At 54.1% G+C, this 20,414-nt stretch overlaps 7 protein-coding genes across 7 annotated transcripts; 2 read left to right on the forward strand and 5 right to left on the reverse strand.

Annotated features, from left to right (window-relative positions):
• Positions 1 to 323: 323 nt before the first annotated feature.
• On the reverse strand, positions 324 to 3,776 carry J4E79_003271 (uncharacterized protein; the record flags this gene model as incomplete). The annotated part of the gene is made up of 1 exon (XM_049352166.1): positions 324 to 3,776. The coding sequence occupies one exon, from the start codon at positions 3,774 to 3,776 to the stop codon at positions 324 to 326; it is 3,453 nt and encodes a 1,150-aa protein (XP_049213637.1).
• Positions 3,777 to 4,875: 1,099 nt separating this feature from the next.
• On the forward strand, positions 4,876 to 7,152 carry J4E79_003272 (uncharacterized protein; the record flags this gene model as incomplete). Its single annotated transcript, XM_049352167.1, has 3 exons — positions 4,876 to 5,127; positions 5,293 to 6,885; positions 6,940 to 7,152. The coding sequence occupies 3 exons, from the start codon at positions 4,876 to 4,878 to the stop codon at positions 7,150 to 7,152; spliced, it is 2,058 nt and encodes a 685-aa protein (XP_049213638.1).
• Positions 7,153 to 7,604: 452 nt separating this feature from the next.
• J4E79_003273 (uncharacterized protein) lies at positions 7,605 to 8,522 on the reverse strand (the record flags this gene model as incomplete). The annotated part of the gene is made up of 6 exons (XM_049352168.1): positions 7,605 to 7,772; positions 7,824 to 8,060; positions 8,117 to 8,145; positions 8,195 to 8,257; positions 8,305 to 8,370; positions 8,450 to 8,522. The coding sequence occupies 6 exons, from the start codon at positions 8,520 to 8,522 to the stop codon at positions 7,605 to 7,607; spliced, it is 636 nt and encodes a 211-aa protein (XP_049213639.1).
• Positions 8,523 to 8,778: 256 nt separating this feature from the next.
• On the reverse strand, positions 8,779 to 11,280 carry J4E79_003274 (uncharacterized protein; the record flags this gene model as incomplete). The annotated part of the gene is made up of 3 exons (XM_049352169.1): positions 8,779 to 8,999; positions 9,050 to 11,138; positions 11,203 to 11,280. The coding sequence occupies 3 exons, from the start codon at positions 11,278 to 11,280 to the stop codon at positions 8,779 to 8,781; spliced, it is 2,388 nt and encodes a 795-aa protein (XP_049213640.1).
• Positions 11,281 to 12,015: 735 nt separating this feature from the next.
• On the reverse strand, positions 12,016 to 16,174 carry J4E79_003275 (uncharacterized protein; the record flags this gene model as incomplete). Its single annotated transcript, XM_049352170.1, has 10 exons — positions 12,016 to 12,082; positions 12,134 to 12,578; positions 12,626 to 12,682; positions 12,736 to 12,834; positions 12,886 to 13,018; positions 13,078 to 13,113; positions 13,166 to 13,235; positions 14,576 to 15,612; positions 15,675 to 15,792; positions 15,846 to 16,174. The coding sequence occupies 10 exons, from the start codon at positions 16,172 to 16,174 to the stop codon at positions 12,016 to 12,018; spliced, it is 2,391 nt and encodes a 796-aa protein (XP_049213641.1).
• A 1,279-nt stretch (positions 16,175 to 17,453) lies between these two features.
• J4E79_003276 (uncharacterized protein) lies at positions 17,454 to 18,392 on the forward strand (the record flags this gene model as incomplete). Its single annotated transcript, XM_049352171.1, has 2 exons — positions 17,454 to 17,901; positions 17,959 to 18,392. 2 exons carry the CDS (start codon positions 17,454 to 17,456, stop codon positions 18,390 to 18,392), a joined length of 882 nt encoding a protein of 293 aa, XP_049213642.1.
• A 1,265-nt stretch (positions 18,393 to 19,657) lies between these two features.
• J4E79_003277 (uncharacterized protein) lies at positions 19,658 to 20,156 on the reverse strand (the record flags this gene model as incomplete). The annotated part of the gene is made up of 2 exons (XM_049352172.1): positions 19,658 to 19,780; positions 19,914 to 20,156. 2 exons carry the CDS (start codon positions 20,154 to 20,156, stop codon positions 19,658 to 19,660), a joined length of 366 nt encoding a protein of 121 aa, XP_049213643.1.
• Between the last annotated feature and the right edge of the window lie 258 nt (positions 20,157 to 20,414).

Consider the following 20,414-nt stretch of genomic DNA (forward strand, 5'->3'; position numbering starts at 1 on the left):
TGTCTACCCTCGTCGCAAGTTCCCACCATGGTATAAAAAGAAGGATCATACAAGCTACGAAGCAAAAGAAGAAAAGCGCGGGCCCAAATCGTCCGCCGAAAAAAAGCCGACCTCGCGTCCATGTCAGATAAAATACATAATCCGGTGGAAATCCCACCGTGAACCGCAAGACAGCAGAACCTGTTGAAAGCGCAAATTATACCGTAGTCCCGCTAACCCAATGCTAGAAAAACGTGAAGAACGTGCAAAGAAAACATTGTACACAAATCGTGAATGGAATGGACGCAATTACAGCTGGTATGCTGGTGTCATCCCAAGGTCTTCTAATCAATGGTGATGACGTCGTTTTTGGACTGCCCTGGACGACCTCCTGGACCGCCTCTACCTTGCTGTTGTTGCTGGCGGCCGTTTGGCATCTGCTGTTGCGTGGGTCTGCCATTCGGAGGTTGGCTTCTCGGATGTTGCTGCATGTTCGGGTGCTGCTTCCCAGCCTGGGCCTGAGCCTGTCTTTGCTGCTGCTGGCGCGCTTGCTGCTGCTGTTGTTGCATCCTAGCCTGCTGCTGCTGGTTTCCCTGCTGGTTTCCGTTCGCCTGTGCAGGCGCCTGTCCTGGACCAGATCCCTGGTTCTGCGCTTGTTGCGGTGGCTTTTCAAGTGGTGGCGGTGCAACATAACCTCCTGCCATTTTACAACTCAAAACACACTCATCCAGCTTGAATAGTGCTTCAGGGATCGCGTCCAATTCCGCCACCATGCCGGTTCGGGTACCAAACCATCCTGGACCCTTCCCACTGAAGAGTTCCTTCAGCTTGGCCTGTAGGCTGTCGAGACGCCTATGACCAGGCGCACGCTCGGGAGTTGGTAGATTTGTGGCTTGATTTGTAGGATCCTTCGGACGCAAGTTGTCTTCGACGAACCAGTACACCTGGTCATCTTTGGGCTGAAGGCGCACGTCGAAAGTGCAGACCGGATTGTCATAGGTGAGTCGGTATTTGAGGACGGAGTGAACATGAATTGCGGGGTTACTGTAGTTGCCTGGCGATCGTTCCTCGACTTCGCGCAGGGCCTTGAAGAGGGGCCGGGTCGCGACGAGAGTTGTACAGAAGCGATCCAGGCCATCGACATCGCTGACCTCCGTGGTTGGGAAGGAAGGCAGCCGATCGTTGGCGATCTCAGTAAGCAGATGGAGAATCCGGTGATGCGGATTGTCATGTGACAGCTCGATGGTAAGCTCCTTTTCAGCGCCAAAGTTGACAGTTGCAGAGTATGGCGATGGACCGTACTGGAACTGTACGCGCTGTAAGGAGGAGGACGAAAGCCGCATTTGACGCTTCTGAAGGGTACTGGCAAAGGTACGAAGACGGTTAACATCTCGCAGTCGTGCTCGCAGCTCTCCTAGGATATCTTGCCCAAAGGGCGTGGCAAGAAGAATCCTGAAGTTGCCATCTTCTGAGAACTTGAAGGCGGTCTGTGGTGAGGCTGCCATGAGCTTATGCATGTCTGCAGCAACAGATTTGACCATTTTACCGACAGCCATATGCCAGACGTCCTGACCTCCAACTTTCAAGCTTTCACATGTAATCTTGATGTCTGATTCAAGCCAGGAGTCTTCGTCTGCTTGGGGCACAAGAAGGTCCGGAGTTTGCACATGCAGCACCCATCGACGGGGAACACAACCAGCTTCCACGAATGAGCCTGCTTGCCCTAACTCAGGTTGCAAACTGAAATTCTTCTTCTCTTTTTCTAGTTGGCGAGCTGTGACGCGGAACGACAGAAGCTGCACAGCGACCCTCTCCAGACTTGCCAAGGTGTTGCGGTTGATGGGCAAGGAGCTTCCATCAGGTCTGTCCAACTTGATCTGTTCGGCGTATTCGAGGCTGTTTCCACCAGATCCGATTTCAAAGATCCACCACGATTCGCCCGAAGAGTCGATCACCGCTGCCAATGCCCAGTTTGGTGTCCAGCCGCGAGGGCAATATAGCGTGGAAGAGATGACATCCAATTTGACAGCAGCCGACACTACCTGCTGTTTCAAAGCCTGTCTTGCGACCGATTGCCAGCCGAGTTGTTGTGCGTTCTTCTGGATCAGACTGAGCAATGTGCCGGCTAGCACTTGCGTCATTACATGAGCAATCTGTGATGGCTCTCTGCCTTGGTTGAAAGCATTCTCCGCTCGCGCTGATAGTGCGCTAGCTGGTCGCAGGATGTAGTTACCAGTGACCGACTCTAGTGATAGGGTAACTGATGTATATTTCGTACCCAGCGATGCGTTGAGTGTAGAGTCTGCAGGTTCGGTCTCGGAAAGATGTGCGTTCGCCGTCACTCCAGACTTGAAACTCTCCTTTGTGGATCGCAAGATATCACTCGTGTGGCGTGCGATGACTTGCTTGATAACGCGTTCCATGGAGAGATCCTTCCAGTCAAAATGGAACTTGACATCTTTCACTTCTTTGCCCTGGCGGAACCAGCGCGTAGTCAGCGACGGTATGGGAGGCCCTCTCCACGAAACCTTGCCGTTCTTTGGTTTGTTGTTCGATACGCCAATCTCAATCCAATTCTTTTTTCCAGGCTTATCAGTCCAATAAGACACGACGAGCAAGCGATGCACAGGCTCAACCTTGAGAGATCCAGCCCAGCCGCTTCGAACGAGATTAACAGCCTGCGATCGAAGCACTGAGATCTTGTGCGTTAGAACGAAGTTGTTCAGGAAGTCGAAAAGGCCGGTCAGACCCTTCTCCTTTAGAACTACGTCGGCCTGCAGCTTGAGTTGCATGAAGAAACGGCTACCGACGGTAATGGTAGGTGCAGGAGTGAACAACAACCGGAGATCGATGAGAAACCACTGTTCTGAAGCATCCTCTACAAAAGACATGACGTCAAATTCCAGCTCATTAGCAACAACAAAAGTTGCGCGTCCAGAGTGCACACGCCAGTCTTGGAGGTGTTGTGGGAGGCTTTCGTGTACGTTGAGGCGTATGGAGAGAGAGGTATTCATGTACCGAAGGAGTTTGAGGGCCTGCTCGGCAGAGATGGGCTCAGGCGGTATGTAGCCCAGGCTCGGCATCCATGGCGCTTTCCCTGTCGATAGCACTTCCAGGGCGGTCGCAACGTCCGGATTGTTTTCTCTGGCATTGTTGGACAGAATCTTAATCTTTTCCAGTTTGTAGTCAGCAGCATCCATATGGGCTGCCTGAGTACTCGCGTGGGCCAGCAAATCAATGAGTTTTGATATGTCAACGGACGCTTTCTTTCCCCACTCGGTGAGGACTAGCAGCTTGATGAATTTAGCCCGTTGCTCCTGCGCGAATTGAAGCACAACCAGCTTTTTACGCTTGTTCGCCTCTGCATTCACTTGTGCATTTGCCGCGCCAAGGCCATTGGGAAGAGCGCCGTTCGATACTGGCGCTATCTGGATGGCGGCCATGTTCTTCAGGACTTCCTCCAACTCATTGTAAGATTCCTGGGATATCCGCAACAACAGTGTTGACAGGGACATGTACTGCTCAGGGCCGATATGAGCAATCTCCGGGGGCAAATCCGAGTATTGTTCGAGCGTGGGACCGGCCGTTGCTGCGACTGCCATGGATGCGCCGTTGGTGCTGGTTTCGCGCGAAGGACCCCCATTGACAGCAGGTCCCCCTGCCGGCGTATCACTTCGCGCGCCGTTGAGTCCGCCATTAGCCAGATCCCCGTTGTGGCTGCGCTTCCTGTTTTCTGCATCTCGTGAAGCCGTCGCTGAGTCGGACCCGGTGTGGTTCATGGTGAGAATGCCTGGCATACTACGTCGTCCTCCGTCCCGCGGCCTGGGGCGCCGTCTGCGCACCCGTTTTGCGCGCGTCTATAGCTTTCTTGAAGTGTGTGGTCGCGCTTTTTCCTTGATGTTTTCGCGAGAATCAACCGCGCGGTGTTTGGATCGTGATCGAGGCTGCGTGCAGAGGGCTGGCGGTGGAGTCGGCGGTGAAATGCGCAGGTTAGGAGTGAGGCGCGCTCATTAAAGCAGATGCTTTGGCGTAAGAATGGAAGCGCCGAGATAGCACGAGGCGCAGTGAGTGTTGAAAGGGCGCTGGTCGAATGCAGCAGGTGAAAGAAAGCGAGGTCGGGGCGCTGCCGACTAGCGCATCGTCGACTGTGAATGCTGCAAAACGTCGTGATGGCAGTCGCGGTCGTAGAGCGGTGGGAATTAGTCCGGAGTGGCCGTGGATGGGGTGCGCGCGACGTGGGTGGGTGGAGTGGTTGCAGCGATGAGGTCGTTGAAACATCAGCAGCCTCTCGTACCGACGACGGGAGGGAGGGCGTGGATTGGGTTTAGCGCCTTGGCGTTTGCTCCACCCATGCACGCTGATGATGGAGCCCTGCATCTCCAGCCAGACACTCTGAAGTCGCATCAGCAACCGAGTCAAGCTTGAGGGCCCAGCTTGTCTATAATGTGCGTCAGGGACACTGCATGTCTCGTCGCGCGGATGCGATATAGCTAGCCACTTTAATCGCTAGTACATTCAGTCATTCACCGCATTACTGTCCGCGGCTCGGCGAGCTTGCGGCTGCGGCGGCCAGTAGTCTATCTAGATGCGAGCTTGAGCGCAAGCGCCTTGTCCAATGTCTTTCTCGGATAAGCCTCTACTGCAAGTAGACGCTTTATCAGATGTTCACAGGCCATGCCCATGGGATCATCCGCTGCCACCCCAACAACTCCACATCTCTCCCCAGCTTGGGCCTGATCTCAGCGTGCCCACTAGAAGTTGCCCTCCGACCTGAATAGCAGCCCGGTCAGCTGTCGCATTTATCCCTCGATCCTTCATCATGTCTCAGTTGCGGTGACGCATTTCCGTTGATTAGCGCAGGACCCTGTTTTGCGGACGACTGCTTCCAATCGCTCGATGTCACCTCGCGCGCCCGAGCTCCCGCCCTATGAGCGCCCGACCATTGCGCGCAATGCATCCTCACAGTCCAAAGTCTCGGTGCCGTCCATATCGCAGTCCAACGAGGCAGACGATGAGCAGAGCCTCTCTTCCGACCAGAGCCTCGACATGGAGTCCCACGACTCGCAGCCCCACTACGAGGGCGAAGACACCCGGTTGACCAGCGACAAGGAGCTCCGCGGCTTTTACATGTATGGATGGGCTGCCGAGGTACTTATTCCTTCCTTCCTTCCTACTACCATCTCGTTTTGCCCCAGGCCTTTGCAAGCTTGCTGCAATGTCGCAAAGCTGTGCGCGTATCTCTCTCGTGATGCTACTGCGGACGCGCCTCGTGAAGCTTATAAACCACGCGAGCACCGACACTAACCACCCCAGGTCTTTGTTGTTTGCGGTATTGGGTCTTTCATACCTGTAACGCTCGAGCAGCTCGCGCGCGAGAATGGCGTCTTACTGTCCGATCCTTCCACACCGTGCAAAGCCACGAAGCCTACCGTCCATCCCGGCCCATCCTTCTCCACCAACGCCGTAGAGGCTCTGTTCAAACCGAATCCTGAAAAGGGACAATGCGTCGTTCATATCCTCGGTATCGAGATCAACACTGCGAGCTTCGCCATGTACACTTTCAGCATATCGGTTCTCATACAAGCTCTGCTGATCATTAGCATGAGCGGCGCAGCGGATCATGGGAGGTTCAGGAAGACCTTCCTCCTATGGTTCGCATTTATTGGAAGCATCGCGACCATGCTCTTCCTACCAGTGGTACCCAAGGTTTATCTGCTAGGCGCAGTGCTGGCAATCATCTCAAACACATGCTTTGGTGCCAGTTTCGTACTATTGAACAGCTTCTTACCATTGATGGTGCGCTTCCACCCTACAGTCAAGTACGCCGACTCCATCGCCGACGAATCTTACGCAGACGAGGAAGACGAGGCGGAGACAGAAGAAGACGACGAGAGGGGAGGTGAAACTCCAACGCAGGAGAATATCATACGAGGAGCGCAATACGCAAACCAGCTTGGACAAAGAGAAGGCCTTCTTGACGAAGTCGCTGATGCGACAACCGCACTGTTGCCGAGTAATCTTTCAGCCGCCGATCTAACAATTCCAAGGGCAAGAAGCAGGTCCGCTCCTTCAGTGGAGCTCGCTCTTGCAACCAAGATCTCATCCTACGGTATCGCGATCGGTTACATTGCTGCTCTGCTTGTGCAGACCATTGGTATTCTCATCGTCATTGCGTTCCAATCCTCCAACTTTGGCCTTCGCCTGGTCCTCTTCGTCATCGGCGCGTGGTGGTTCGTCTTCACACTACCGACAGCGCGTTGGCTGCGTCCCCGTCCAGGACCGCCTCTGCATATCGGTGCGCAAACCTCCAACTTTGGCACTGCCCTCGCGTACTTTGCATACTCGTGGAAATCCCTTGGCCGTACAGCGACCCACGCGCGACATCTCAAGGATGTACTACTCTTCCTCGCAGCGTGGTTCCTGCTTTCAGACAGCATTGCCACTGTATCCGGTACAGCAGTGCTCTTCGCAAAGACAACGCTAGGCATGTCGTACGCCATGCTCGCCCTAATAAACGTCATCGCAACAGTCTTCGGCGTTCTGGGCGCCTTCCTGTGGTCACGGCTGTCTGCTTTCTTCCACCTGTCGCCCACACAAACAATCCTACTCTGCATCATGCTCTTTGAAGTAATTCCAATATACGGCCTTCTAGGGTACATACCAGCAGTCCAACGCTTAGGATATCTGGGTTTACAGCAGCAGTGGGAGATGTACCCTCTAGGTGCAGTCTACGGCTTTGTCCTTGGTGGTCTCAGCAGTTACTGCCGTGCGCTATTCGGCGAACTCATCCCCCCTGGCTACGAAGCCGCCTTCTACGCTTTATACGCCATTACGGATAAAGGCAGTAGTGTCTTTGGTCCCGCTATCGTAGGCGCCATCACCGATGCTTATGGCGAGATTAGACCGGTAAGTCGGCTCAACACTTCTGAATTTCATCTCTCATACTAATCTCAACTACAGGCTTTCTGGTTCCTAGCTATCCTTGTCGGCCTCCCCTTCCCCATCATGATGCTCGTCAACGCGGACCGCGGCCGCACCGAAGGCGCCGCCCTCGCCAAAACCCTCGAAGAATTGGCGCGTGCTCAGGATCCCAGCCACATCGACGCCGACGATAATTTGTCGCAGGAGATCAGAGATGACCTCCGTAGCTCGTTTTCCTATCAGCGTTCTTAAGTTGTCGAGTTACCTGCACCTTGATGCTGTTTGCGTTCTGTCACGTTGCATTGGGATGTTGTTTGCGCAGCTTTGGTATCTCTGTAGGCTCGCCAGCTGGCCTGGCAGGCTATTCTTGATGCAATTCATGCATTGGTGTCTGCACTGCATTGTAAAGGCGCTTGTTTGCCATTGGGATCTAACCTCTCATCTCTTGTTCGGTTTTTGGTTCGCATCATTGCGGGTTTGCCAGAGTGGCGTTGGAGGCGTTTTAGTTACGTTCAAAGCACGATGTGAATGATATATACGCAAGTTTGATACACTTTCGTCTGTCTTCAAGTAGTGCGTGTCTTGAGTCTGAACTATCTGACTTCACTACATCGTCCAGGTATGCTCACATCTAACATCGTACAACATCGCCAGCACATGGTACCTAAGCATCATTCACGCCACTCTGACAGCGCAGCAGACCCTCATCCGTCGAGGTCGAACATCTCCCTTTGGTTCTCTCTCTCTTGCGGATCAGGAAAATTCTCCTTGATCTCTTTCCACATCTCCGTCACAATCTTCTGCCTCTTCTTTGCCACACGAATGCTCTTCTTCCACTCCTTCTCAATCGCTTCTCGCTCGGATGTCGTGACCTTGCAGAGTTAGCACAAACCTGCATAAATCACTGAGTACATTGAACCTACCTTCTTAGCCTTTCCCTTCTTCAGTCCATCAAGTCTAGACTCGATCTGCTCTTTCTCTGTCTCAAGAGTGTTGACATTGGCGACAAGATCTGCCGTGCTGAGTGTGGAGTTGAGACTGGACAAGGAGCCACGGAGATTCTTTGCGGCTGCGACAAGAGTGGTGGTTTGTGTGCGGAGATCGAGAATGGTTTCGTCGAGAGCGGCGAGTTGTTCAGTGGTGCATGCTTCGGCTGCGTTCTACAAGTGGGTCAGATCTGAGCAGATGCTGGGTAGGAGAAAGGATTGGATCATACTTGTAAAGCGTGGTATACGATTTGCTTGCCTGAGATTGTCAACTGATGTGAATTGCAGATAGGCTCGACCAAGCTCACCAGCGGCACGCCCCTCAATTGCTTTCTGTTCGTGGAGATCTTTCAGAATCTTTGCCGCAGACGCTGCCCTGAATCAGTCGTTGTCGGATAAGAGTGATAGATCAATGAACCTTTTGTGACCTTGTTGTGTAGATTCGCCGAAACATCGATAGCCGAGTATGGGCGGTTTTGCTTGCCTGCGACCAGTCAGTCTTTGAGTATAGGGTGCAGTGCGATCGTTGAGCTCTCAGATGTGAGGTGAGGTGAGTGACTCACGTAGATACTCCAATACTAGATCTGCGGCCTCGTTGGCTGTGGCCTTCTCTTCTGTCTTCTTGCGGGGCGCCATTATCTGCTCTAGTAGCGATGATAGGGAAAATTGAATGAAGAAGAACAGCTTGCTAGGTGTGATATGGGCTCTTGTTGAGGTGGCGCTAAGTCACGGGCACAATCCAGACGGAAGGAGCCATCCTCAACCCAGGCAGGTGGGGTGAGCATGCTACCTGCAGTTGAAGCCAACGACGCCGAGACAATTGCCATACAGATACTAATGTAGATACTTGATTCGTTATCGCAAGCGCAGTGCCAGCCCGTTAATTAGTACTTCAGCCTCCACGTTCACCAAACTGTGTAGCCCAATCCTCAAATTCCTTCAGTCCTTGCTTGCTTACAGACGGTCTGATAGTCTGCAGACTAGCTACAAAGTCCTGATATTGTATCGGTCGTATTTGGTCCATCGTCATTGAAAGTAACTTCTCGCCCAGTGAGCGCAAAGGGCCCATTGCAGCGTCTTTCGCGAGCGCCGTTATATCAGAACCAGAGAAACCTAGAAAGAAATTAGTGTTGCGATTCAGGTCCTCAATGATCATCACATACCCTCAGTGAGCTTGACCAGACGATCCAGATCGCGGTCACTCAACTCATGTTTCTGGTGGCTCAATAGCGTCTGGACTTGTTGCTTCCGGACCCAATCTTCGGGCAGTGGGATATATTGCCTTCTCACAAACCTTCGTCTTGCTGCTTCATCGATCGCCCACGGCAGGTTTGTTGCTGCGAGGACGAGAACCCTAGTTGCATCGCCCCTCTCTTTGTCCTTGTCCGTGACCGCGCTCCCGGCAGCTGCCTTTTGCAGATCGGACCACTGAATAAGGAACTCAGTTTTGATGCGTCGCGATGCTTCGTGCTCGCCGGATCCCGAACGCGACGAGAGGAGTGAGTCGATCTCGTCGACGAAGATGATTGATGGCGCCAGCATCTTTGCAAGCTGGAAAAGGGCGCGAACAAGCTTTTCTGACTCGCCCAGAAACTTCGACGTCAGACTACTAGCTGATATGGCGAAGAAAGTAGACTTTGACTCTGTAGCAACTGCCCTGGCCAACATCGTCTTTCCAGTTCCAGGGGGTCCAAACAAGAGCATGCCGCGTGCAGGTTCTCGCAGACCCATAAACAAGTCAGGCCTCAAGAACGGGTACACTACCGTCTCTTTCAGGGCGGATTTCGCAACTTCAAGTCCTGATACGTCGCTCCAGTGTACCTCATCTCCCTGTATCACGATCTCGTTTAATATCTGCTGTGCTGCTTGCTTATCGACGCCCCGTGGCAAATTCTTCATGATCTCATCCGTTTTGCGCTTCCATTCATCCGTCTCTTCTGGCTCCAGTTCCGCCTCAGAACTATCCGCACCTGGGGTATCTGGTAGTTCTGCACGCATCGAATTGCCTCTAGCCCTGCCCTTCCGCACTGGAGGTGGCCTCTGCTTGAGCAAATCTCCGTCCTCTTCCAGTGATACAGACTCAGGTGAGTCCTCCTGCTCTGAACTGCTTCGCGCTTGTGTGTCGTTGCTCTTGGGTTTCGGTACAAGTCTCCTTGTCGTCGGATCCCATATCACTCCACCTCGCTCGCCCCCAGTGTCGCCGTACGAATGGGCTGCAGCAGACGCGGCAAGAGATCGAGGGTCCGGTGTGGGCTTGGGATACTCCTTTCGGTAAGATGGTAATGGTGTACTGGGCCCTTGCGCGTTGTTCAGTCGACTCAAACCCACAGACTTTCGGGGTATTGCTGGCGCTGTTCGTTCGTTTGTAGCAGGTTTGACCGGCCCCGGATCAGTCTCACCACCAAGTGGTGGAACCGCATATGCGGTTGATGCTGACCCCTCGCCAGCTCTAAAGTAGAACGGTGCTTGTGCAGGCGGCGGTTGTGCTTCGGGTTTCGGAAAATAAGCACTCGGTCTCTCAGCAGCCGGCTTGTCGAGGGATGAGCGGGCGGAGGGTGTAAGAGAACTGGTCGATGGGTTCGGGGCCCCTAATGTTGGCCGAGTGGAGGATGCTGTGGCTTTGACACTCCACGCTTGGGTAGCTGCCTTTGAAGCATCCGGGCGACTTCTCAACGTGTTGGGCAACTTCGCCGAAGATGGCTTGCTCTCTCTCCCGGGTCTCAGTGTCCGTAGCATTCTGCCACTCTTCTCCGGGGATGGGGTACGTGTCTTTTTATCTCCTACTGGTCCTGGGGATAGCGTCGATGCGCTCCGAGTCTGGGTCAAGCTGTTGTCCCGTATGGAGCCAGTACCGGAGCTCTTCCGTGGCGCCATCGCCGGACGGTATGGCAATGCTGGCGGTCTTGAGAGATCTGTGTACTCTATGGGTGGTATAGATCCGGCTCCGAGCCATGATGTAGATGCGCTTGGATCGTTTTGCGATAGGGGCACGCCGTGGGGTGGTGGTGTGGGTGCATCGTTGTCTGACGAGAGCGAGGCAAGGCTCTCTTTCGACTCCTTGCGACTCTTTTTCAGCGCCTCCAACAGATCCACGCGCTCTTTACATTGCAGCTCCAACTGGCGCAGCGATTCGATCAGTGCCCTCTCTGTTTCGGACGCGGGGCGGTAGGTCGAGGGGTTGCGACGGGCGTTGTGGTAGTAGATGTGGTCAAGGGCGGTTTTCCATGATCGCAGCGCTTCTTTCTCGTTGTTCTATATGTCTCTCTGTCAGTGATGCTGGGCACATGCGACACTTGGGGGGTGGTTGGGCACTGACCTGGCCCTCAAAGTAGACTGCAGTCGAGCAGGCTAGGAAAGCCTCGTCGTAGGCTTTCTGCGTCGTGTTGGCGCGCATAGCGGAAAACATGTATATGATGCGCCCAATTCACGCGGGGGGTGGCGTGGAGGACAGAATAGGTGTCTCGCGTCCAGTCTCGGGCTCGTGTTTGTAGATTCGTCGCCGGTCTTAGTTCGCGCGGGTGTGTGACGTAGGTAGCTGCGTTTCGCAACCGCGAGGGCTGAGCAGCGACGACCATGGAAGACGACTTTGTCCTCACGCATCCATGCATCCTCTACGCAACTGGGCACGCTCTCTCTCGCGCTATTACATCAGATCACAAGGTAATACTGTCAACCCAGGATACGCGTGCTCACACAGCCACGAGGAAGGCGCATGTGCAAGTGGGGCTGCTATTCGCGCCCGGCTGTTATCGATTACGCACCTTGTTTGGGCTGAAGAGCGAAAATGTTCTTGGGTCTTGAGTGACGCCGACACTGAATTTGCTATATGATACAAGAATGCGCATGCCGTCGTGTGCTCGCATAACCAAGCATCCAGTACGCCGCCAGATCGGCTTCCACAAAAGCCTCTATGACTATACAATGGCAGTGAAGAAGCGTCGCGACGCAGCCCTATGCTCCTCCAGCGCGCCACACAATGCTAGACCTTGCCTTGGATGCCCAATACTGCCATGGTCGCTACTCTCCGCGACACTGCGTGTATATCGTTCCGTGGGTAGTGCGCATATCGCGGAATCAGAGGGCTCTCGTAATGGTTCAAAAGAAGATCAGTCAAATAGTCGTCTCTCTGTTATATGGCCGTTGATGAGTTGGTGCTCCTCCGAATGAAGAAAGCCTTGGCCATCTCGTATGCGGACCTATGCAGTGTCAGATCAATACCGGTTGCGGTGTCCAAGCTCAAAACTTACCAGCAAATTGCCGTGCTTGGCATGGTGGTGATGATTCGGGGTTTCAGACCACGGAAGTATCCCCTGTATCCTTCCCTTTGATGGATAATTTTGGCTGCCTGGATTAGGCCGGAGACGTTCTTCAATTCTGCGTCTCGAGCATTGCCGCGTGTTTGTAATAGCGTCTTGATGACATCGAGGGGAGTTGTGAGCCCCGCTGCAAATCCTCCGGCGATACCTCCGGCGAAGCAGTGCGTATAGGGGTCGTAGCGGCCGGTCGGGTTCATGACCTTGGACATCGATTCGTAGGCCATGAATTGGAGTGCGGTAAATGGCACCGTCATACACAGTGTAGTGGGGTATGAGACGTAGAATGCGCCCACGCCCTCAGTGCGGAGAACCTCTCGGGCGCATTGGGGGACGGACTTGTAGATGGAACCGTGCATTTGCATGCGTTGTTTTATGACTGCGAGATTCAGTAGGCGCGGAGCGAGGTCGTGGTGCGCGTCTTACCGTCAAAGGGATTCATCAGCGCATCGCTGGAGATGGTGGCCGCGGCACCGCTAGCAGCTGTTGGTGGTCAGTAGCTGCTCCCGCATTGGTGTGGTTGTGGTATTGCGCACCTGCCGCGAGGGGATGATGCTCGTGGCTCTCTCCCTCATTGCCGCCGAGGGCGTGCTTTGTAGCTTCATAGGATGCAAAATAGACGGCATGCGCGGGACCTGCATTCTGTCAGTTCTCCTTGCCGGTCTTGCTCGCCTGAAACAACCCACCTGCGCCCATTACCACGCTCGAAAGTCCCCTCCACAGTGACCAGAAGCCCTCCGCCCTAGATATAGTGACCATGGCGTTCGAGATACCGCTGTACATGGCGCTCGGCGACGGGTTGACGATCTGCATGCGGGTCTGTCCGGAGTCAGCGCGCTGTCGGCAGTGCATGGAGAGCTTGGTGGGAAGCTGCGTACCTTGAGCAAGTCGACGGGGTACATCACCGAGTGTTCCTATCATCGGGTCAGTCGGGATATATACACGGCGGCGACCTCGGAGACGTACCGCAACACCTGCGAATGCGCCCGCAAGCATGTTGGCGGTGAGGGAGAAGTTGGGCGGGAGCGCTTCATAACTGGCGCGCAAGTCAGCGACGGGTGTCTCTCATGTGCGGCGGTGCAATGGAGCTGTACTCGTGTTCTTCTTCGATAGGAACTGATGGCCGATCATTGGGGGCCATAAGTCGGCCGGCTACTGGCGCCGCGGATTCCAGGTTTGCGACTTGAGAGGGTTTTTGTTTTTGGGGTGGACGTAGAGCCTCCGCGCGTCGATGCAGAGGGGCGACTGTGGTGAGTGGGCAATTGTCTGAAATTGAAGTTGTTACTTTTGTTTGCAACTAACGGAAGCGCGAGATGACTTCAGCCGAACGCCGAGACGTCAGACCTAAATTCCGCCCGCGACTAGGTACTCTCGCTGAGTCGCTGCTATCTGCCCTTTACGTACCCATGCCTCCACCAGCGATGCCGGAGCTTCCATGGCAAACCTGCGCATGCGCATGCCACTTCGTCTGCCAGCGAAGTTTTCATCCTGAGGCTGTTTGCCATGGCGGACGGCGCATTTTCGCGACGCCCTACCCAAATGCCCCGTAAATCGGTGACAGGTGCTCGCGGAGATCAAGTACATCATCAACGCGATAGCTAGACTCGGCCAAGGTGCCTCGGATGTGGGAGGGGGAAGGTGCTTGGTATATCTTATCTGATCATCTCCGCCCGCACCTCGAGCCCGCCACACACGTCTGGTCCGCTGCCACTCGTCTACACGTTGTTCGCAAAGCTTGAATTTGCTCACGATACCCCGCAAAGTCGGCAAGTCTCGATTAGCGCATCCAGACTCGCATGCTGAATAATGTCCGATCTTGGGATGGTTTGCACAGTGCATGCCCGAGCTTCACCTGCAAAGCTCGCTAGGTGCACTGAGCACAGTGTTTGATAACAAATGGACAACCAGCGAACTTTCGTCTCCACTCCGCCTCGCAAGCTGAATAATAGGGCAAGTCTACACACGGAAGTTTGGACACCCGGAGCTATTTCTCGTAGATAGCTCACGGTGCCTTGGTCCGAGGCTATCCCATGCAGATTCGAGCAGAATGAGCAGCTATCGTACAGCCGGCAGCTGATCGTACAAGTACAATGAACGCGCGGTCTTCATGTGCTGCAACAAGCAATGCTATCCAGCCCCTCTGCCATGCCACGTTACGAGATGCCACGTCCGTGACCAGCTGGCGATGCCGTGATCCGGGATACCGGAGGTCCTTATATCTTGTTTGCGCATCAACACTCGCACCGCTTGTACCACCGGGGAAAGCTGACTACGTCCCTGATGTTAGATACACCAGCGAGGTAGCACAGGAGTCGATCGAACCCTAGACCAAAGCCTCCATGCGGTACACTGCCGTATCGGCGGAGATCCACATACCACTGCAGGGAGCCGTCTGATGCGTCGGTAGTGCTATCCGGCGCTTGTTGAAGACCATGTTCGTCCATGGATTGCAAGAGTTCTGCTAGTCGATGTTCACGCATAGAGCCCCCGACCAGTTCACAGATCTCAGGTACAAGGAGATCGAAGCATGCGACGGTCGAGGTGGCCGGGTTGTCAGCTGTCGGGTCATTTGACGGCGCCATGTAAAAAGGCTTGATGTTACGTGGGTAATCAGTGATGAATACGGGTCCACCGCGTCCCAAGCTCTCAGCCAAGAATCGTTCGTGCTCGGTCTGGAGACCATCTTCATGACCAGGTGCATACTCAAAATCCGCCTTGCCCTGAGCCACTGCGTCTTTAAGGTGCTGTATTGCGGCCGCATAGGTGGTTCGAGGCCATGGCCCCGCTACCAGCCCTTGCCACCGTTGTGCGAGGACAGTGTGCGACACGGATGTGCTCTCTTGGTCCTGGTCTCGTGCTCGTGCCTCGAGAAGTTCTTGACCTACAACCGACTCTTGTAATTTCAACGCAACGGAACGCAGCATATTTTCCACAACATCCATGACGACATTCACATCCTCTGTGAAAGCTAATTCTGCTTCCAGCATGTAGAACTCGCTAAGATGACGGGCTGTATCACTCTTCTCGGCTCGGAATGTTGGAGACAAGGCCCAGACCTTGTTTACTGACTGAGCTAAAGCCTCTAGGTGAAGCTGACTGGAGACCGTCAGATACTTGGGGGAACCGAAAAACATGTCTTCTTGCTTTTTGACCTGATTCGAAGAGCTTTTGTCTGCTGAAGAAGGTGCTCCAGGCGCCACAGTGAACACCTCTCCTGCGCCCTCGCAATCGGAGGAGGTGATGATTGGTGGATGGCACTGAATGAAGTCATGTTCCGCAAAGTAGTTGGTCACTTGTGCAGTGACTAGCGATCTCAGCCGCAAGAGAAGCGAGTTAATTGGTAGTCGACTTCGGAGATGTGGGAGTGTGCGCAAAAATTCGGGCGTTTGGTATTTCTTCTGGATTGGGTAGGTCTGGAATTAAGATTCAGATCAGACATCGGGCAGGACTCCGAGGCTCACTCATGTTGACTTACTGTGGCATCATTCTCTCCCAATATTCGCACGTGGTTGACTTGAAGTTCATGGGATTGGCCTTGGCCTGGTGAGGGTGTCCACTTTCCCGTGACTGTCACTGCAGTGCCCGTGGAGAGTCTGATAGTACAGCATGTCAGTACTTACAGAGTGTTCTAAAGGGAGCTACTGACCCTTCTGCTAGTTGAGGAGGCAGGACGGCCTGGACTGTTTGCAAAGTCGAGCCGTCGCCTATAGCAGCGAATGCGATGCGTTTTTGCTTGCGCACCGTCCGTACATAGCCGTTTATCGTTAGTGCCTCGTTGTCCTGTGCACTCTGCTGAGACGAACTGGCCGATTGAGTTGGCCTTAGCAGCTCAGCAATAGTGTTTGGACAGAAGGTGGAACTGCAGCGGGGACGGCATAGTGATAGTGCATGTGCGCAAGGTAGAGCGGTTCCCCGGTTTCGGAATAGGTGCTGGGGACGGACAACGCTCCTCCGAACAGGCAGGAGCCAATTCATTTACGCGTCGGCAAATTTCGATCGGCCAGGAGCTGCGCAGTGTAGCGTAGAAACAGCACTCTCTATCACACGTGCGGGTTGATGTCTGCGAAACCTTGGGAAAAAAACGAAGAACGCTTGGACCCCACGCTAGGATCGCGAAGGCCTCGCCCGTGCCGTTCCTGTGGCTCGTTGATCTCGACTGTAACACTTCAGCCATGGCTGAAACATCATGTGCTGCAAGGACCGACCATGTCCTTTCACGAGATTTGAGGCCCATGAGCATAGCGCCGATGGCCTTAGGAGCCTGTGGTCTTGGTGACCTTCTTGGTCGTTCCCTTGACCATCATTGGGTGGGTCAGCTTCCTCCTCCCCTCCACCGCCAGTAAGCACACCAAGACACAAACGCCACGCCCCACCAAGCTCGATGGCCGTTTGTACAACCTTTACCGTCTGCCAGGATACTTCCAGGCAAGGACCCGTCATCAAAGTGGCGGAAATGCTCGCTAGATGGACGTTGTCGTGCCACCTCCGCTGGCGGTGAGGAAGACGCCTCGTAGAACGCCATGCATTCCAGCAGAGTACCATTACCCTGCATCCGGATCTTAGTGCCGACGCTATTACTGCGACGCTATATCGTGCAGGATCTTGGTTAGCAGCTGTCATCATCGGCTTGCTCAACGCCGCCAGATCTTTCTAAACCGCTTTTAACTATTTGCAGATCGCTTCAAGGCCTGGACGATCGATCCAGCCACACATCCCTGCTCCAACACACTAGGAACCCGACACGGCACTTGGTGGCTTAAGGTGCCTGGCAGCTATGTGGGTGCACGGCATGGCCCCCAGGACCAGGATGAACTTTTGCAATCACAAGGCGCGGCTGCTACCGGCCATTCGACATCTGTGTCTTCCCTAGACTGCTCGGGCACACGACTCATGGCTCCATCTTTCCTGCAGGTCTGCGCTACGGCTGGTGTAGATGCTACCCGCGATGACTGCATGCACAGGGGAAGGCTTGATTCCCGCAGTGGACTACCGTTTTGGTAGCTGGCGCAGTGGAAATACGCCAGCTTAGTCTCCGGGGTCCATCTGGAACCATTATTTAGCTGCGTTATCACACGCCCTTGAGTAGCTGCTCAAGTGATATACTACCCTCTCGCCCGTTGGGTCACAGACTCGCTTTCGTTACTGTCAACCCTCGTTCCTCTCACGCTGTTCCACACTGCAGTCAACTACACCTTCATCATACGTCCATTCACACAAGCAGTCCACAGGAACCCCCTCACAGTACTTTACTACCATGCCGCCATCAAGACCAAAGCCGTCAGAAATAGCAGCCGAAGCAAAACGCGTATGGATGCCGCATATCTGGAAGCATTACATCCGAGACTCCAAAACCTCATACCTGTACCCAGACTCCTCGCAAATAAGGATCAACGTGGACAAGCGATCATCACAACGCACGAGAGTAGCAGTCATGGAAGGCGACCCCGTGAACTACGCTTTGGGCTGGTACCAAAGTGCTGTCAACGCAGACCCAGAGTGCAAGCGGATACCAGTGATCAACGTAGCAAACGAGAAGCGCGCTGGAGGTGACTGGGAATCTGGGCTCATGGCACCAGAGGAATGCTTCGCGCGGAGAAGCAACCTCGTGCATGCCCTGACAATGCCCTGGAACGCGCAATTGGGCCGAGAAGAAAACTATTACCCAATACCACAGACAGGCGGCATCTACTCCCCTGAAGTCTGTACGTTGGCATGCTAGTAACGATCGTCACGAGGCACAAGTCACTAACGGGCCGCAGTTGTTTTCCGGGCAGGCCCAGATCAAGACTATGCAACTTTCACAGACATAGCGTCCTTACCTGTAATATCCGTTGCACCCGTGCGGCGTCCCAAGCTTGACGAGAGCGGCTGCAAGTATTCGTTTGCACAAGAGAAGGAGCTCATGAAGGAGAAAATGCGGGCAGTACTGCGAATCGCTTCCTACTGCGGGCACAGGAACTTGGTATTGGGCGCTTTTGGACTAGGGCCTATATTCCGAAACCCGGCACAGGAGGTAGCCCGAATGTGGAGGAAACTACTCTTCGAAGAGGAGGAGTTCCATGGCGCATTCCAGGATGTCGTGTTTGCCATCGACAGTAGTATGGTTGGGTCGCCGAGCAAAGGGTGCGCGTCCGATGTGGAGATTTTTAGGCGCGAGTTCGACCCTGCGACTATTTGGCCGACAAAGTGGTGACCAAGTGCCACTAGGACGACATCGAGGATGTAAGCACACGAACTTCAGTAACAAAATCTTCGGATCAGCATTGGGTAGCTTTTGGGTAGCATGGGACATGATCACGAAGCCTACGAACAAAAGCACACGAACCGAAACGCACACACACACGCACACGTACACACGGAGGCAGGATCCTTCGGCGACGCACCAACCCGATGGAGGGGTAGAATAAGCCACTTGACCCGGATGAAGTCATGGAAATGGTGGGGTGGGGGTCTTCTGTATGCATAGATAACCGAGAAAAAGCTCAGATCTCGCCGACCCGACGAGTCGAACCAGGTGGCGCGCTGCTGCTACTGCCGCTCGATTCTGCGGCTAAAACCTGCACGTCTTAGTAGCCAATCAGTATTAATCAACAATATTGGGTAACATGCTGTCTTGCGGCAAGACATTTGTCATGCTCCTTGCACTTTGCTGTTTTGGTGCGTGTAGGATTCCGGGCCCTGGAAAGTTGATTCCGATGCGCATGTTGAATCCGATGATTACTCTGATTAGGCTTTCGTGCTGATGAGGGGTTGCCAAACAGAGTTGAAGACTTCCATGTTCCCCCTCAACAGTAGAGTTACCGCTGTCAGGCTGTCAGCAACAAAGACTCGGGCAAAAGGAAACTGCCGACAGGCAGCCACATGCCACATGCCCCTGGAGGTATGGTGACCAACAAAAGGTCACCGCCCTTGGCATCAGGGCCAAGACGCGGCCTGACCTACAGAACTCACGCTACGATGCTGCATGGAAACAACTCCCGCGCCTACTCCTAGGCCTGCATTGACAAGCTAAACACCGCTGATCCCCGATTCGTCCTTGCGTCTATGCGACGAACCCATCATGCAAGGAGTACACTTGACAGGCGCGGCTCGACACTCTATGGCTAGGCTACATCGGTGAGCGTTCCCAAGCTCCGGTGACGACATTATGCGAGTCTAGTCACAGTTCGAGTAAGGTAGTGTGTTGGATATTTGGGCCGGGCTACAGGACCGCGCGCTGAGGGTGGGAGGTTCATGCACTTCCATTTGATCTGAGGGTCTAAGGTAAACGCGATGCCTTGCATTTGAGTGCATAGAGAGTGTGTGGGTGCTATGCCCCATCGTGTGAGAAGTCTAGAACGGCAGGGAAGCCGAGCTGCGTGATAGCTGCAAACGCTTTTTGGGAGCGCTTTGAGAGTAGTATACATATTGTACATTGGTCATGAGCGGCATTATTAGGGCTGTTCAGCCATCCTCCATCTATCTGTTCTGGCCCGGCAGTGGTAGTTGCGGGGCAGTGATTTCTCCACCTTGCATCTCGATCTTCTTGATCGTCTGTTCTCTTTGGTAGTTTACGACTCGTTGCTTCTTGAAGTATTCGACCTAGAGAATGTTAGCCTAGTATTCGGGGGTGTTCCTTGTCCAATCTGTAGTCCAAGAAGCCTGTAGTGCCATAGTCGCCGTTTCTGTCACGGGCATGGAAGTATGCTGCTGGCGATTGCGAGATTTGACGTACCCAGCTGTGTGCACAGTTCTTCTCAAACTCCTGATCGAATGACGAGCAGAAGCTGGCCGCCTTGTCCCTACCAGACTTTGTATTTATGCTATCCAGGACGTTGTTCTTGTCGAGACATTCGAAGAAAGCGTCGCGTGCAGCGTAACATTGTTTCCGGTTGGATCGCGATGGCGACTCGAATGCACCGCCTTCTGTCTTCTTGACGCCCGAGTCGTCCTTGGAGCTTGAGCCGAACCAACCCATGGCGGCGATTTTCGAGCTTGCGGAGGAGATGCGGAGGTGGAGGCGACGGTCGAAACTGGCGCGGGTGTCAGTCGCAAGGTGGGGTATTCGCAGGTGGACCGAATCGGGGTGATAACGTACGTCGGTAGTGTAAGTCTGGAGGTCGGATTTGTAGAGTTGATAGGGTTGTTGTCGATAGACGTTGGAGAGCGCAGCGATGTCGAATTCGTGCTTGGCAGACCCTAAGCTATGACATCGGCGCTGGCTGTCCACGTTTCG

This window comes from Alternaria viburni (assembly GCF_023758015.1).
Source record: "Alternaria viburni strain BMP 2772 chromosome Unknown scaffold_5, whole genome shotgun sequence".
NCBI classification, from domain to species: Eukaryota; Fungi; Ascomycota; class Dothideomycetes; order Pleosporales; family Pleosporaceae; genus Alternaria; species Alternaria viburni.